The following is a 14579-nucleotide window of genomic DNA, read 5'->3' on the forward strand; positions in this document are numbered from 1 at the left end:
GCAATTCTACTGGCTGCGTCACGGCACGTGATCGTGAATGACATCAACGGCCTTTCCTCGTAATCGTATCGGAGTTGATCTCCATTGCCCACGGTCATCAACATCAGCCATTCATCGAATAGGGACGCGTCTCGAGAACGGCCAGAACTCATTCACCTCGTAGTGGACATTCACGACCTTGTTTGATACTCATACAAAGTATCATCTTATTGAGATCCTGGATTCACGCCTTCCACCTACAGTCGTCACTACTACTACTACTGCGGAGGCACAACACATGTAACTCGACAAATATCTCTATCATCCGCACTCACTCACTCAACAATGCCGTTCGCTTCCTCCAAGAAACGCAAATCTTCCTTTGTGGTCGACGACGATAGTGACGTCGAGGCCGATGTGACGACGAAACGCGGGAAGGGAGCCTCGGGCTCTGCGTTCAAACCCTCGGGCACGTGTCAGACCGATTCGGAGGGCAACCCTTACTGGGAGATTTCGAAAGGACGACGCGTCACGATATCCAACTTCAAAGGGAAGACACTCGTAAATGTTCGCGAGTACTATCAAAAGGACGGCGAATTGTTACCGGGAAAGAAGGTAAAAGAATTTCTTCCCTTTGATCAACAAATCCACGGTCTAAACGGAAGTACTTACTTTAATGGACCAGGGCATATCAATGTCGATCGAGCAGTACTCTGCACTCATCGGAGTCATGCCTCAGATCGATCAACTACTGCGGGAACGTGGTGAAAAGGTGCCTCGACCAAAGTACGATGGGAATGCGCCACCGGCCGAGTCTGTCCAAGACGACGAGGAGCAGCCTGAGGCTGAAACCGACAGAAAGGCCAATATCGAAGCTACGAGTGACGAAGAAGAATAGGTATATCTTCGCCCGGGGTCTTCTGGAACACTCGTATCCAACCACAACCAGACCGGAGGCATGGGTGTCAATGCGATACCGAACAACACCAGTTGGTCACTGAACGACACATTCAGATCGACCATGAGTGTGCGTCAATAGTCTGTCGGTGAGGTGCCTCTACAATCTAATCTAACTTCTACCAGTTTGGTTACTGACGTCCTCCAGAGAAGAAATCTTTGTGCTTGCTCACAAAGCCACCGTGCTGGTGTCGAGACCTCAAGAGCTACTCTCCCATTCGGCCAACCTGGAAGCCAAACTTCCCTTCTTCCAGTGCTTCTCATAATCCTCTCTGAGCTCGACCTGCGCCTTTTCTCCTACCTTGCCGTATCCGCCGCCGCCTGGTGTCATCTAGGGAGTCCTAGCATTAGCGAGGAGACAAGTGTGGTATCAAGTCTGTCACTTACCACAATGATCCTTTCTCCAGGCTGCATAGAAGCGGTGTTCTTTGCGCCCATGCTGATATGCCTGTATTCATATTCATCGGAACCACCATCTTCTCTTCGCTTCCCTTCATGTTCACCACCAGATCCTCGGCTCGTTACCTTTTTGATTTTTCTCACCCAAATGTTCTTGCCACATTGGGCATCGCCGCCTCCGTGCAGGCCATATGGGCGATACACTCGTCGCTCACTGAGTATGCTCACCTGCACAGGAATCCTAAATTCGATGTCTCGGACCACGCCGTCGCCTCCCTTGTGCTGTCCCGAGCCACCACTTCCGGCCCGCAGGCTGAATTCTCTCAGGATGACGGGGTATCTCCTTTCAAAAACCTCGGCGTCAGTGATTCTCGTGTTGGTCATATGGGTATGGACGCCACTGGTTCCCTCCCAGTCCTTCCCGGCACCACTACCACCTGCGATGGTTTCATAGTAGCCAAAACCTTTCTGCTCGCTCTCGCTTTTGCGGTTCCCGCCAAATCCAAACGTGAGATTGTTGCAGTCTCCCTGGCTCGCCGCACAGGCCTCGAAGCATTTGAAGACCACGTCGGTCACGCGCTGGCTGGTCAGCACGTTACCACCGACCACTGCAGCCTTCTCACTCGGGCTCAAGAAACAGCCCGCGGGGATCTTGACTTCCACTGGCTTCAAGCAGCCCTGGTTCAATGGGATATCCTGGTCGACCAAACATCGCAAGCAGTAGATGATCGCCGAATAGGTGACCGCCTCTGGTGCGTTGATGTTGCCGTACACCTCCGGTCCTGTACCCTCGAAATCAAACACGGCTTCTCCCTTCTCTCCGTCTATGGTGATGCGTAAACATATCGGGCTTCCGTCATCCATGTAATCAACGGCCTGCAGATCTTTACCCTCGAAACGTTTGCTGACTTCCTTTAGTAACGTTCGCACCGACTGCTCTGCATTATCTTGAATGTTGTGCATGTAGAATTGCACAACGTCCTCCCCATAATCTTCGATGAGGGTGCTGATCAAGTTGATACCCTTTTGATTTGCGGCAATCTGTGCTTTCAAATCGTTGATGTTGTCCGCCAAACATCGCGTTCCGCTGCAGTCTGGGTACTGCGCGGGCTCATCGTAGAGTAACTCGGTGATGCGCCTCTCGTCGAATTTGCCCTCTGACACCAGTTTCTCCGATTTGATCGCCGCCCCTTCTTGGAACAGTTCGCGGCTGTGCGGAGGCATGGACCCAGGTAAGATGCCGCCAATGTCGGCGTGGTGGGCACGAGAAGCAACGTAGAATACAATCTCGCCCGAGGGGCTGAAGGCCGGAGTCACGACAGTGATGTCCGGCAAATGTGTGCCACCGTACTCGGGGTGATTCGAGACGATCACGTCGCCCTTCTTCAGCTTCCCCTTCCAGATTTCGGCTTGGGTTCGGACACACGTCGACATGCTGCCCAGGTGCACAGGAAGATGTGGCGCGTTGGCAACGAGACCACCCGCACTGTCGAACAAGGCGCAGGAATAGTCTAGCCGTTCCTTCACGTTCGTGGACACGCTGGTCTTTTGCAGAGCGCGTCCCATTTGTTCGGCGATGGCCATGAAGCGATGAGCGAATATGGAGAGCAGAATCGGGTCGACTTCCTTCGCATTCGCCTTGTTGCTACTGCCTTCTTCGCCGATGTTGATGACGACGTGTGTCTCAATGACCAACGCCGACGCCGATGGAGGGATGATGATGGTCTGCGTCCCGTCGGCAATGATGGCGGGACCTTTGACTCGTGTGCCCACGTCCAGGTCTTCAAGCTTGTAGATCTTGGTGTCTACACGGCCGCCTTCAAAGTACACCTTTGACGTGGAAAACGCCTTGTCCCCAACGACATCCTTCGGCTTGATCTCCTTGAGCTGCTGGTCTGCCGTCTCGGACATGCCGCGGAAAGATTTTCCAATGCCACGCACGCGCACGTCGTCAATGATTATGTCCCTGTCCGGTAGGGTAAATCCGAATTCCTGCTCGTGCTGGCGCACAAATGCGGCACCAAAGGCCCAGTCGTCGCCCGAGTACAACTCCTTCGCTTCTTCCGCGCTTGGCTTGATCACCATCAACGCAGACTCGGTGCCTCTGTACCGCATGTTGAGATATTCCTCGTACTCAATAGCGTCATCGGAGAACCCTTGGTCACGGAGACGCTTCCGCGAGCGCTCTTTCAGGTCGTTCATCTTCGACTTGAGGCCCTCACGGTTGCCGCCATTCAGGTCCCAGACATGAGACTCGGGTACTTGGCTTTCATCGACAACGTCGGCGAGAGCCATTCCATATGCGGATAAAACGGAGGAGTAACGATGGACGAGAATTTGGCGGATGCCCAGTGACTCTGCGATGGCCACCGCGTGCTGGCCTCCAGCACCTCCGAACGTGGCGAGACGGTGTTGAGATGTGTCGTGGCCTTTGGCTTCTGTCAGTGAGCGGATGGGACGTGTCATTGTCTCGTTGGCGATCTTGACAAAGCCGTACGCCACTTCGTCCGCAGACATGTCTTTACCAGTCTGGCTGTTGATATCCTTGGTGAGTTCTTCAAAGAGTTTCCTGCTCGCCTCCGGGTCCAAGCCTTCATTCTCGTTCTTACCGAAGATCTTGGGGAAGAAGTCTGGGAGTAGACGGCCTAAGAAGAGGTTGGCATCCGTGACTGTCAGAGGGCCTCCCTTCCGATAACATGCTGGTCCAGGGTGGGCACCAGCCGACTCTGGTCCAACCACAAACAGGCCATTTCTGAAAAACAAGCGAGACCCACCACCCGCGGCGACGGTGTTGATATCGAGCTGAGGGGACTGGATGGTCACGCCTGCTGTGGTGGTCTCAAAGACGTGCTCATAACGCCCTTGGCCGTACCTGCTCACATCTGTGCTGGTGCCGCCCATGTCGAAGCCAATCACGGGTGTTTTGGTGTCCGGATCATAAGATGTTAACGCATAGCCGACTACGCCGCCAGCCGGTCCTGACAAGATGGCACGCAGGCCCGAGAACTTGTCGACATCGACAAGACCTCCGTCGGACTGCATGAACTCGCATCTGGCGCCCTTGCTGCCTTCTTCCTTCTTTACACTTTCTGTGCCTAGGCCGCCCTCAAATCCAGCTTGAAACCCAGAAATGTACTTCTTGATGGCAGGAGTGAGATATGCATCGGCGCATGCTGAGGTGGCTCTTGGTACAAGCTTGATCATCGGCATCAGCTCGTGACTAAGGCTGACGTGCTGAAACCCAATCTCTTTTGCCAATCTTCCGACCAGAGCTTCATGATCGGGAAACGTGTAGGCATGCATTAAGCATACTGCAATACTTCGGAAGCCATCGTCATACAAAGCCTTCAAGGACTCCTTGATCTTGTTCTCTTCAGGTCTCTGCAAGATTCGAACAGCCTCTCCTGAAAGCCCTTTGACGAGATCGCTGTTCCTGTAGTCTTCGTGCTTGGCGTCGACCTTTGTCTGGTTCCGAACCGGATCCTCGGCGTAATCCTCCAGGGTCACACGCTCGTCGACTTCGACAACTTTCCGGTAAAGCACATCCGGCCTGCGGATGGCGAGGTCAAAGATCTTAGGTCTGGACTGATTTCCAATCTCCAAGCAGTCCTTGAACCCGCGAGTCACTACCAGGGCCATCTTTTCACCCTTGCGCTCCAGTAAGGCGTTGGTGGCCACCGTCGTGCCCATTCGAATACTCTCGATCTTCGAGGTATCAAGCGCTTCTCCTCTCGGGATTTCCTTGTTAGTGAACTTTTCCATCAGACGGCGGATTCCTTCAAGCGGCGCATCTTTGTAATTGGACGGGTCCTCTGATAATAACTTGATGATAATGTCATCTTCCATGCGCCCAGTACCAGGGTTGCCAACGCAGTCTGTGAATGTGCCGCCACGCTGCCCACGTTAAAATGTGAGTGTGAGAGAATGTAAGCGAACAATTGACGCCTGAAACTCACATCTATAGCAATTCGGATGCCTCTCTCCTCGCCTCCAGCATCCCCCATCTTGAAGTCTGCCTTCGAATTTGTTATGCACGCTGTTCCCGGTGGAATATCTCTGCCGGATGGATAGAAAACTGCTGAATTTCAAAGCAGAGCGTCACCTGATGGAGAAGTCCGCCCACCAGAGCCGTGGCTATAGAAGTTTGATAGAAGCTGTAGGCGCCAAGATTTCGGTGCTGTGAGCCACTGATTGACTCACCCCTGGGTTTGATTGATCTCAATAGAAAAACGAAAAGATCTTTGTATCCCGGATATGGCAGCAGCGAGATTGAATCAACGGTTCGGACGAATAAACGGTTCAAGATACAGTACGAGCGAGTACAGTGAGTGATCGTCGGTTGATCATATTTCGTCATTGGCCCCGATAACTGGACGAGATCAAAATTGCCATCTACAATTTCATGAATTCGATGAGAATAAAACCAGCACATGAAGAAGAATCAATCGAACCTCAACACGAGAAATAGCAAAAAATTCTCATCAAGTGAGTTATGCCATCAATGGTTATATCAACTCGGAGTATCGCGGTTTCTCACAAAAAGTAACACTGGTTATGGCTGGCGCAAAACAAATATTCTTCCTTATTTAACGCCGACATTTCACACAGCCAAATCATGCTAAAACAGCTTCATCAAAAAGTCCAACACAGAAGTAGATTCGTCAATGTGGTTCGTTTCATTGCTCTGAGCTCTTTCTGTTACTGTCGGAGGCTCTCTGGGCTCCACGCTCACCACCTTTTGTCATACAGTGCTTGATGATCCATGGATGTTGAAGGACGTGATCAAGTGGTATTCTCTTTTCGGGGTCAAGAACCAGGAGCTATTCCACGTGTCAGCCGAAGCAATAAAAAATCTCAAACCCACTTACTCTGTGTATTAGATCCTTCGCCTCTGCACTGACGAAGCTCGGCACACTCATGTCACCACGAGCAATCCTTCTCTGTGTCATGATCGGCGTGTCCTCAAACGGTGCTTCTCCAACCAAAAACTCGTATGTCAAAACACCCAGACTCCAAAGATCGACTTTCTCGTTATAAAAGTTGTCGGAACTTCCTGGCTTGAGCATCTCTGGGGGAAGATAATCGAGGGTACCACACATGGTCTGTCTTCGATTGTTGGGAGCATGGACCGACCAGCCAAAATCAGAAATTTTGATCTCGCCGTGGATACCAACTAAAATGTTTTCGGGCTTGATATCTCGGTGCATTACATGCTTGCTGTGCAGGTATTTGAGAGCTGCGGCCATTTGAGCGATGTATTGGGCAGCCTTCCATTCCGGGAATCTGTGTTCTTTGCGAAGATGCTTGTACAGCTCACCTTTTCCAGCAAATTCTAGGATGAGGAAAACCCTCTTGCTGTCGTGAAAATGGCCGTAGAGCCTCAGAACGTTTGGGTGTCGTAAGTTCGATTGAATCTCAATCTCTCTTCTCACTTGCTTCTCAACTTTGCCTTGCTGCAGTTCGGACTTGTGTAGGACCTTCAACGCACAAATCCAACCTGACGATCTCTCACGCGCGAGATATACTCGACCGAATTTTCCCTTTCCCAATGGTTTCCCTATTTCGAACATCCCTAGGTGGAACTGCTTGGGTGCTTGTGGCTGGTCGAAAAAAGCTACTGTCTGTTTTTCATGGCTCTCATCAGACGCGCGAGATGATTGTGCAGGTTTTCGGACGGGCGAAGGTGGTAGAGTTGGTACACTTGTGGTGGTGGTGATGGTTGTGATTTGGCCAGCATTCTGTCTCGATTCGTTTGTGGTTTGAAGAGCGTATTTGACCAAGTTTGCCCTAGGATGGCTCGAAGGAAGACTGGCTATTGTCCCCGTAGCTGCAGCCTGGAAAGATTCAGTTAGATTAAGACATCGCATCCAAGCATGGAGTTATAGGTACCTTGGATTTGAATGAGGTGTTGGTTGGGGCTTCATTTTCGTCGTTGACTGTGAGGTGCTCGAATCGAGCTTCGAGGGCTTTTGTCGCCATTTGGAGATTATTAAGATAAGATTAAAGGAGGGAGAAGTTGTCGACCTGCTATCTCGTTGTTGCTGTTAAATTGACAGTGACACTGCAACTGTGACTGCGACGATTCTGAAATGAATAAAGGGTACGACAAAACACATCGTCGCCCATGGCAACCGCTATCACCAGGCTTAAAGACATTGATAGGGCTGCGCAAGCCGCGCCTGGAGCGCAAATCTGTCGGCGGTGCGGGGATCATTCAACAGGCGTTAATTGTCTAATACTGTAACTCCATGCGCATGGGCATCATTCAACTACTGCATTTCTTCTTTGCGCACTGACATGTCAACTGGAGCATAGCGAGCAATCCTCTGTTGGACAGGATCGAACGAACTCGACATTGTCCACCAGCTGATCCTATTATCATGGCAGTCAACAATACCCAATCCAGGGATGCTGTCGACACGAATTATCCCTCTGTCACAGCAGCTCCTCCGAGATCATTCTCCATCGAAGGGTTCCGCATAACGACTCAAAAGCTCCCGATACTGAAAGCTGGACCGATCGAAGAGATGACGAACAAGCTAGGCATTGCACCTCCTGAGATGATATTCGGCGACAACTTCGTGGCGATCGAACACCCGCCGTCTCACTGGGGGATCAAGTTTGATGCATTCGGGGCCCTAGACCGGGTGGATAAGACTGGCGAGAAGAGGCTGAAAGTAGCATATTCAAAAGAGTGGCATCAGAGCAGAGAGGACTCACATGACATCAAGGAAGTCATCAAACCCTTCGACTGGTCCTATACTACCGACTACAAAGGAGATCTTGCCCCGGAGAGTCCGCGCTTCAAAGAAGGGAGCAACCCCATCCCGCTAGAACTGCTGAAGCGACCGGATCCAATATTATTCTTCGATGATGTGATCCTGTACGAAGACGAGCTCGCAGATAATGGAATCACAATGCTTTCCTGCAAGATCAGGGTCATGCCTGCTCGCTTACTCCTTCTGTGCCGGTTTTTCATGAGGCTCGATAATGTTCTGCTAAGACTTCGGGACACCAGGGTATATGTCGACTTTAGCAAGAAGGAGGTAATACGGGAATACGTCGCACGAGAGGATTCGTACGACAAAGTTCATGACGAACTCGCAGCCAGAAGGGATGATGTCGCTGCCGTACTCCGAGATGCCAACCAGATGCCGGATCTTCTACCGGTGGTCGAAAGAAAGCTTGAACGAGTTGAGTTGGGCAAGTGAGCTGTTGTCTTCCAGACCCACGAGTCGCAATTGTCTGAGCACGTACGACTGATAACAGCGTCGCCCGCGAAAATACTCCCGGGAGGAAAGATTTTTCTCGAGCACCGCTCCTGTGCAGATCTTCGTCCTCATTTCCAAATACGAAGAAATGTATACAACCCAAACAATGATGAAGAAAACATGATTAGAACACCACCACAACGGCAGTAAACAACTCGACCCAATACGTCAGGTTTGCAAGCACAAACATCAAGTCCCACTCACATTCGACGCAGAGAGATTTGTCTTCACGTAAAATGCCCCGACAATGGCACATGGGAATTGAAGTCGTGTATATGCGATGCTATCCAGCATTGTTTACACATGCGGGTCACTGCTGGTCGGCCATCATTATACTTCGAACTTCGCAGGCATAGCATGCAGTCATGGGCTTCATAGAAACCCCAGTCTGAACAAGAGACTGGGACTGGGGTAGGAGGACGGAGTCTGCTTCAGACACGTTCGAAGGACCCTCACGTAACCGCACCTAGACTCTCTAGCCACTCGCTTAACAGTTGATGATCTACAAAGCTGGGCAGGCGAACTACGGAGTACAGGTTCGTGTCATCGCCTAAAAGCGTCTGCAGTGGACATTGTCTCGCGAAAAATCCCCATAGAGTACAGGTCAGAAATCAATTGGCTTGACCCAGCTGAGCAAATGAAAGTTCCGGTCATGTCGAACACATGATGGCAGCGTGAAAGGACTGAAGCATCCAATTTCCGCATTTTCCCAAATGGCCAAAGTGGAAACCCAATGAACCAATCATGTTCCACAGGTTTCAGCCTTCTTCCCATCCCTCAGCACCCTTTTCTCCTCCTGTCTTGGTGTTTATCGACTTTTCTAGCCATAAAGGCACAAGTTGTACGTACTTGGGTGGCTGCTAATCTTCCTCGGATCGACCGTTACAAACCATTGGTAAGGCATCCGTTTTCCCACGCGAGGATTGTCCTTGAGCCGCAACAAGCATGGCTCTAAAGACGGGCAATGCGAGGAACAAGGGTAGGTCAATAGTCTCTCGCTTTTCTCTGAAACCATTTTTTCAATCTCGAGTCCCTTGCTCTTTGCCTCGAGAATTCTACGCGACAGTTTCAATCGTCTCCGTGCCCTGGGCATGATGAGCCCTCTCACAGAGATAGCCCTGTGGGCTTTGGCATTCGGTATTTCCTTCTCCAATGCGTTGCCTTCGGTACCCGTTGCGACCGATCCCATTGTCACAACGAGCACTATTACGACGGCTGTTCCATCACTGGTCACTATCTACTCCATTATTCCTGCAACCGACGACTCGAATGCGTTGTCCACGATCACAACTACTATAAATGGTCAAGAGGTGATTACGATCTCTTCCGGCAGCGTAGTCGCGGGCTCCAGCACCAGCACCATTGTGTCGACGTTGACGGTGACCACTACTGAAGTTGTGGTCAGCACAATTGGATACTCGACAGTATTCGGTCCAGACCCCGAGCCAACGGTAAGTATTCAACATCGCCTTTGATATCACTGAGATATGCCGTGGAAACATTGCGACCGGTGCATTCCCTCGCTAACACCCATATAGGCGACCCCTGCCTCCACGCCGGCCACGATCCCCAATTCAGCGGCACCTACAACGCCCATCAATGACCCAGCTACGACGAGTGTTCCGCTGGGAACATCGACGACTGTGTCCAACGAAATAGTCAGCTCCTCGGGTGCCAGCACTACGAAAGGGGCTATTGAGACAGCGAGAGTGACATCCTCGACTTCCTCGTCCGCTTTGGCAGCTGTAGCAACAGCCTCTGGGTCGTCAGCTTCGTCTGCGTCTTCCTCGCCCTCACTGTCAAGCGGAGCCAAGGCAGGAATTGGCGTCGGCGTTGTGATAGGCGTCATAGGTCTTATCGTTATATCCTTTTTCCTGGGCCAACGATACTCACGCAGGCGGCGAAACGAAGCCATTAGCCACTCTCACACAGATTCTGGCGGCCCAGATCAGGAGAAGGATGTTTTCCTGGCTGGTCGTCCTTATGAAGAAACGAATCCCGATCAATATGCAGGCGGATCGACTAGTGGCAAGCATCAATCTTCCCCAGCAACAACAGAAGTTGGGAGCACTTCGCCCGGTACGAAGTTTGCCGATGTACCAAGTCCAGCCGTGTCATCCTACCATAGCCCCGGTGGAGAGCTTTCTGCTCTCCCACCACTCAAGGACGACGACATGTATGTGGGTGTGCCGAGCTATATGTCAGGATCGAAAAGGTGGAGCATGAAAGAATATGAAACATGAAGGCGTTCACTTCAGGCACGAGTTTGCTTCAAACAAAATCGGCTCCGATCGTCGATCAGGCAGGGCCAAAGAGGCCAGAGGAGGTGTATATCACACGAGTTCCAACTCTTTGGATGCCCATCTTCTGGCACAGCTGGCCCTTCGAGATTGGCTGGTCATCATCTCATCATCTCATCATCACAAAATGAAGACAACGTGATGTTCCTTCGCGAGTTTGGAATAAATGCTCGGCTTCTGTCCGCGTCAGGGCTGTTGGGCCTCTGGCCTCAAGAGACGCACACTCAGTCGCGAACTATGAACGTCGCACCGAGTTGCTTCACCGACTCGTCAGCGACGATCGTCTACTGTTACAATCGCGCATTCTCAGACACAGCATATTTGCTCCAAAAATCAGCACTCGCCGAATTTGGGATGACAGTGGGTTTGAGAGCTCCCCAGGATGCTTCCAAGGACCGAGTTCCTCACTGTTGCTTGTAGTCTTTACATGCGACCCACCTACCTATTTTTTTTGGCAACGATGAAAGAGTTTCGAACCCAGAGCTTGTGTTGGACAAGGCTACGCTGGAGTCTTGGGCAGATTACGGGAAGAAATCCACAAAGGCCTGGCTGCGGCAGATCAGCAGTTCTGGCCACGATGGACCTGATAATCATCCCAAGCGAAGTTCCCGCGGCTGGAAAAGTGCCTGGGTCGGACAAACCCACGTTTTGTGTTCCGGCAGTACCTGAGCGAATCACGTGTAGCGCTAGGACGGAACTGTGGCTTATGCTGAAGGTTGAAGATTTCACGTCTTGGTACATAGAGCAATCCAGTCGATGTGCAAATTGTAAACGATTGTGATTCCCAGCTCCGTGACGCAGCTTACTGACACGTAATCAGGTCCACGTACCTCGTGGATCGAGCATCAAACACCACGAGCAGTGTATCCTTAACTACCACATCTGGACTAGATTGCCAAGTCAAGGTCACGTGCCGCTGTCAAGATCAAAACCTCTCTACGCCTGGCTTTCCTGATTTTTTCATTCTCTTACGGCCCGAACATCCACGTTTATATGATCAGCGCATTGTACGACAAAGATTCAAAAATCGACAACTCACACACGCCGATCACTCTCCGCCGTTGATGGTCCACGATGCCGGCCCTGCTGGAGGACCCAGAGTCGGCCGTCGTTTATCGGCAATCTGGGCAGGGTCCGTATCCGACCCCAGAAAATCCGCAAATCCCCTCCTCCATTTTCCCTAGGACCGTCACGCTCAGGGATCGTGTTACAATTGCGACTCTTGTGCCTTTCTTCTCGCCTGAGGCAGTTCCGAAACGATTATTAGCTTATCTTTCCGAAAATCTCAACAAGGAGATCGAGGGTGGAGATACGTACCCGATGATCGACCCTCTGCCACTCGAGACTTTTGGGCCTTATTGGTTTGGTAATTTCGGTGCGGTCATGATCTTGGGTGATATTGGAGGTATTGAAGGGGTCCAGGACCTGGATCGAAACGGTGCTGACTGGGACAAACTTTGTCTGGGGAGTTTCTACGTCAAACCCAACTACCCCGGTCGTAGTAGTCACGTATGCAATGGTGGTTTCCTGGTCACCCCAGCGGCACGAAACAAAGGTGTCGGGAGGTCTATGGGCCGGTGCTATCTCGACTGGGCACCCCAATTAGTAAGTTCTGCTCGAGAGCGGATAGCGTGCCTCTGGCGGGAATTTGTCTAACACGCAATAGGGCTACACGTACTCTGTCTTCAACCTGGTCTACGAGTCCAATACTGCTTCCACAAGGATATGGGACTCGCTTGGATTCAAACGCATTGGTAAGGTTCCTGGCTGTGGAAATTTGAAATCGTCCAGCGAACCTGTAGATGCCATCATTTACGGAAGAGATCTGAAAACGGACCTCGATGGTGATCAATCCGAGGAGAGATTCGATAAAATTCGATACTACTTGAGACATCAATTATATCCACAGGGCGCGGGCAGGTCAGAAAAAAGCCGACTTAGGAGTGCCGCAACGCACTATAAACTAGTGGGTGGTCAGGATGGTATCCCGGAAAAGCTCTTCTTGAAGGACAAGGAAGTCATTTCCGACCCTCAAGCACAATACGATATCGCCACACAGATACATCTACAGTCGCACGGAGGCATCAACAAAACCACTGCCATCATAGCTACCCAATATCACTGGATTCGCATCAAAGAAACCGTGAGTCATGTGATCAAGAACTGTCCGGACTGTAAGGACGTGAACAAACCTCCAGTCAGTCGACTCGAAAACAGACCTCGAAGCAAGACAGTTGATGAAGCACCTGCGACACTACCGGCACCGGCACCGGCAACGTCCCCGCCGTCGCCACCACCGCCGCCCCCTCCCCCTCCTCCTTCTACTCAACCTTCACTGCCTCCACAACCTCCACTGCCTCAACAACCTCCTGTCGAGATTCAAAGCACGTCTCAAGAAGATATAACCCCCAATCGTTTATCAGATCACGACTTCGCTTCAATACAGCAGCAAATGGATCTTGCTAATGACCATCTGACTGATCCCAATGGGCACGTGCAAAGTAATGGCAACCTCGATGCACATCTTCACCCTGAGCCGCATCTGCATCCGGAGCTGCACCCTGACGCCCATCTTCATGATGCGCATCTCAATGCTTATGATGAGATGGCCATCGACCCGCAGATCATGGAGCAGATCCAAGCCATGACCGAGTACGACCAGAATACACATGCTTATGTTCAAGCCGGATTGGGTCAATTTGAGGCTCCACACCTACAGTCGCATGATCCGCACGATTTTAATCATCAGCCCCAAGACCATGGCTTCATGAACGACGCCAACGGCGCCATCATGACACATGATCATGTCATGGACGACAGCGGCACAGGGACAGGGCTTAGCAACATGCAACCTATTCAACATGTGTTACCCATGGACTACCTCGAAACTCCGAACAATCAACAGTTTAAACTTGAGCCATGAAAGTGATGCTGTCGGGCGTTTTGGGAAAAGCTGGATTTATGGAGCACGCAGGTGAACGAGCTCACGACGATGATTTATACCGCGTCACGCAGAATGACCTTTCTCTTCGATATGAACATACTTTGATCAACAGCGCTTTTAGAATACCCGATGCTTGAAGTACCGGAGTTGCGCCAAACTTGGGAAATTATAGAGTGTAGATAAAGATAAAAGAAACTTGCTTGGGGAGCAATTCCCGCCAATATGCTTGCCAAAATTCCTGACGAGGTCCACCTGAACTTGATATTCGACTCTTGACCCTCTCTTGTGTCTACCCGAGAGATCAAGACATTCCTCGGCTCGTTTGGGCCAATCCGACTAATCCTAATCGAGACAATCTCCTCTCGCTATCTCTAACCTAACTCACTCACGACCTGGTATCTGCCTGAGTCTGCTGTTGATCAAGCCTAGTCTCACTCGTATTCGCATCAATCGGAACAAGTCTCTCTGACATCGAACATGAAGGTGTCACTGGCCAGCGTTCCGATCACCATGCATAGTTACAATGGAGAATGTGAAGCCTAAAAGACCACCGCGACCTCCACCGAAACTACGCACCAAAACCGGCTGCCACAAATGCCGTGAACGTGAGTGGCTCAACTTGAGCATGCTTGTGTATTGCTGTTGCGCGTATCATTGGGAGGGATTTCTTCTGACCAACAGTAGGACGTAAAAAGTGCGATGAAAAAAAGCCGAGATGCGGCGCTTGTA

At 51.1% G+C, this 14579-nt stretch overlaps 6 protein-coding genes across 8 annotated transcripts; 4 read left to right on the forward strand and 2 right to left on the reverse strand.

Moving 5' to 3' along the window:
- Window positions 1-113: 113 nt before the first annotated feature.
- PV06_04348 (uncharacterized protein) lies at window positions 114-1311 on the forward strand. The gene is made up of 3 exons (XM_016405233.1): window positions 114-594; window positions 665-1025; window positions 1085-1311. Exons 1-2 carry the CDS (start codon window positions 325-327, stop codon window positions 875-877), a joined length of 483 nt encoding a protein of 160 aa, XP_016263439.1. The 5' UTR covers window positions 114-324; the 3' UTR covers window positions 878-1025; window positions 1085-1311.
- On the reverse strand, window positions 840-5587 carry PV06_04349. 3 transcript variants are annotated; one of them, XM_016405234.1, is made up of 3 exons: window positions 5292-5587; window positions 1324-5229; window positions 840-1267 (listed from the first exon to the last, which is right to left on the reverse strand). In XM_016405234.1, exons 1-3 carry the CDS (start codon window positions 5337-5339, stop codon window positions 1136-1138), a joined length of 4086 nt encoding a protein of 1361 aa, XP_016263440.1. In that variant the 5' UTR covers window positions 5340-5587; the 3' UTR covers window positions 840-1135. The 3 variants fall into 3 exon arrangements, with proteins under 3 accessions (XP_016263440.1, XP_016263441.1, XP_016263442.1); XM_016405235.1 differs by having other exon boundaries at window positions 840-5229; XM_016405236.1 differs by having other exon boundaries at window positions 1324-5587.
- Window positions 5588-5829: 242 nt separating this feature from the next.
- Window positions 5830-7387, reverse strand: PV06_04350 (serine/threonine-protein kinase ark1). The gene is made up of 3 exons (XM_016405237.1): window positions 7225-7387; window positions 6204-7169; window positions 5830-6155 (listed from the first exon to the last, which is right to left on the reverse strand). Exons 1-3 carry the CDS (start codon window positions 7312-7314, stop codon window positions 6012-6014), a joined length of 1200 nt encoding a protein of 399 aa, XP_016263443.1. The 5' UTR covers window positions 7315-7387; the 3' UTR covers window positions 5830-6011.
- Window positions 7388-7705: 318 nt separating this feature from the next.
- PV06_04351 (uncharacterized protein) lies at window positions 7706-9275 on the forward strand. Its single transcript, XM_016405238.1, has one exon. It carries the CDS (start codon window positions 7716-7718, stop codon window positions 8544-8546), a length of 831 nt encoding a protein of 276 aa, XP_016263444.1. The 5' UTR covers window positions 7706-7715; the 3' UTR covers window positions 8547-9275.
- Window positions 9276-9654: 379 nt separating this feature from the next.
- Window positions 9655-11664, forward strand: PV06_04352 (uncharacterized protein). Its single transcript, XM_016405239.1, has 2 exons — window positions 9655-10057; window positions 10145-11664. Exons 1-2 carry the CDS (start codon window positions 9698-9700, stop codon window positions 10847-10849), a joined length of 1065 nt encoding a protein of 354 aa, XP_016263445.1. The 5' UTR covers window positions 9655-9697; the 3' UTR covers window positions 10850-11664.
- Window positions 11665-11887: 223 nt separating this feature from the next.
- On the forward strand, window positions 11888-14075 carry PV06_04353 (uncharacterized protein). Its single transcript, XM_016405240.1, has 2 exons — window positions 11888-12511; window positions 12573-14075. Exons 1-2 carry the CDS (start codon window positions 11981-11983, stop codon window positions 13827-13829), a joined length of 1788 nt encoding a protein of 595 aa, XP_016263446.1. The 5' UTR covers window positions 11888-11980; the 3' UTR covers window positions 13830-14075.
- Window positions 14076-14579: the final 504 nt, after the last annotated feature.

This window comes from Exophiala oligosperma (assembly GCF_000835515.1).
Source record: "Exophiala oligosperma strain CBS 72588 unplaced genomic scaffold supercont1.4, whole genome shotgun sequence".
In the NCBI taxonomy this organism is placed as follows: Eukaryota; Fungi; Ascomycota; class Eurotiomycetes; order Chaetothyriales; family Herpotrichiellaceae; genus Exophiala; species Exophiala oligosperma.

What these genes read in the sequence shown, in the direction of transcription:
- PV06_04353 (XM_016405240.1), top strand. Translation starts at nt 11,981, where the DNA reads ATGCCGGCCCTGCTGGAGGACCCAGAGTCGGCCGTCGTTTATCGGCAA. An exon ending in TCGACTGGGCACCCCAATTA is followed by an intron (nt 12,512 to 12,572) that starts GTAAGTTCTGCT and finishes AACACGCAATAG; the next exon opens with GGCTACACGTACTCTGTCTT.
- PV06_04350 (XM_016405237.1), bottom strand. Translation starts at nt 7,314, where the DNA reads ATGGCGACAAAAGCCCTCGAAGCTCGATTCGAGCACCTCACAGTCAAC. An exon ending in ACACCTCATTCAAATCCAAG is followed by an intron (nt 7,170 to 7,224) that starts GTACCTATAACT and finishes GAATCTTTCCAG; the next exon opens with GCTGCAGCTACGGGGACAAT. An exon ending in CGAAGGATCTAATACACAGA is followed by an intron (nt 6,156 to 6,203) that starts GTAAGTGGGTTT and finishes CACGTGGAATAG; the next exon opens with CTCCTGGTTCTTGACCCCGA.
- PV06_04351 (XM_016405238.1), top strand. Translation starts at nt 7,716, where the DNA reads ATGGCAGTCAACAATACCCAATCCAGGGATGCTGTCGACACGAATTAT.
- PV06_04348 (XM_016405233.1), top strand. Translation starts at nt 325, where the DNA reads ATGCCGTTCGCTTCCTCCAAGAAACGCAAATCTTCCTTTGTGGTCGAC. An exon ending in AATTGTTACCGGGAAAGAAG is followed by an intron (nt 595 to 664) that starts GTAAAAGAATTT and finishes TTAATGGACCAG; the next exon opens with GGCATATCAATGTCGATCGA.
- PV06_04352 (XM_016405239.1), top strand. Translation starts at nt 9,698, where the DNA reads ATGATGAGCCCTCTCACAGAGATAGCCCTGTGGGCTTTGGCATTCGGT. An exon ending in GTCCAGACCCCGAGCCAACG is followed by an intron (nt 10,058 to 10,144) that starts GTAAGTATTCAA and finishes ACACCCATATAG; the next exon opens with GCGACCCCTGCCTCCACGCC.
- PV06_04349 (XM_016405234.1), bottom strand. Translation starts at nt 5,339, where the DNA reads ATGGGGGATGCTGGAGGCGAGGAGAGAGGCATCCGAATTGCTATAGAT. An exon ending in GCATCCGAATTGCTATAGAT is followed by an intron (nt 5,230 to 5,291) that starts GTGAGTTTCAGG and finishes TAACGTGGGCAG; the next exon opens with CGTGGCGGCACATTCACAGA. An exon ending in CTGGAGAAAGGATCATTGTG is followed by an intron (nt 1,268 to 1,323) that starts GTAAGTGACAGA and finishes AGGACTCCCTAG; the next exon opens with ATGACACCAGGCGGCGGCGG.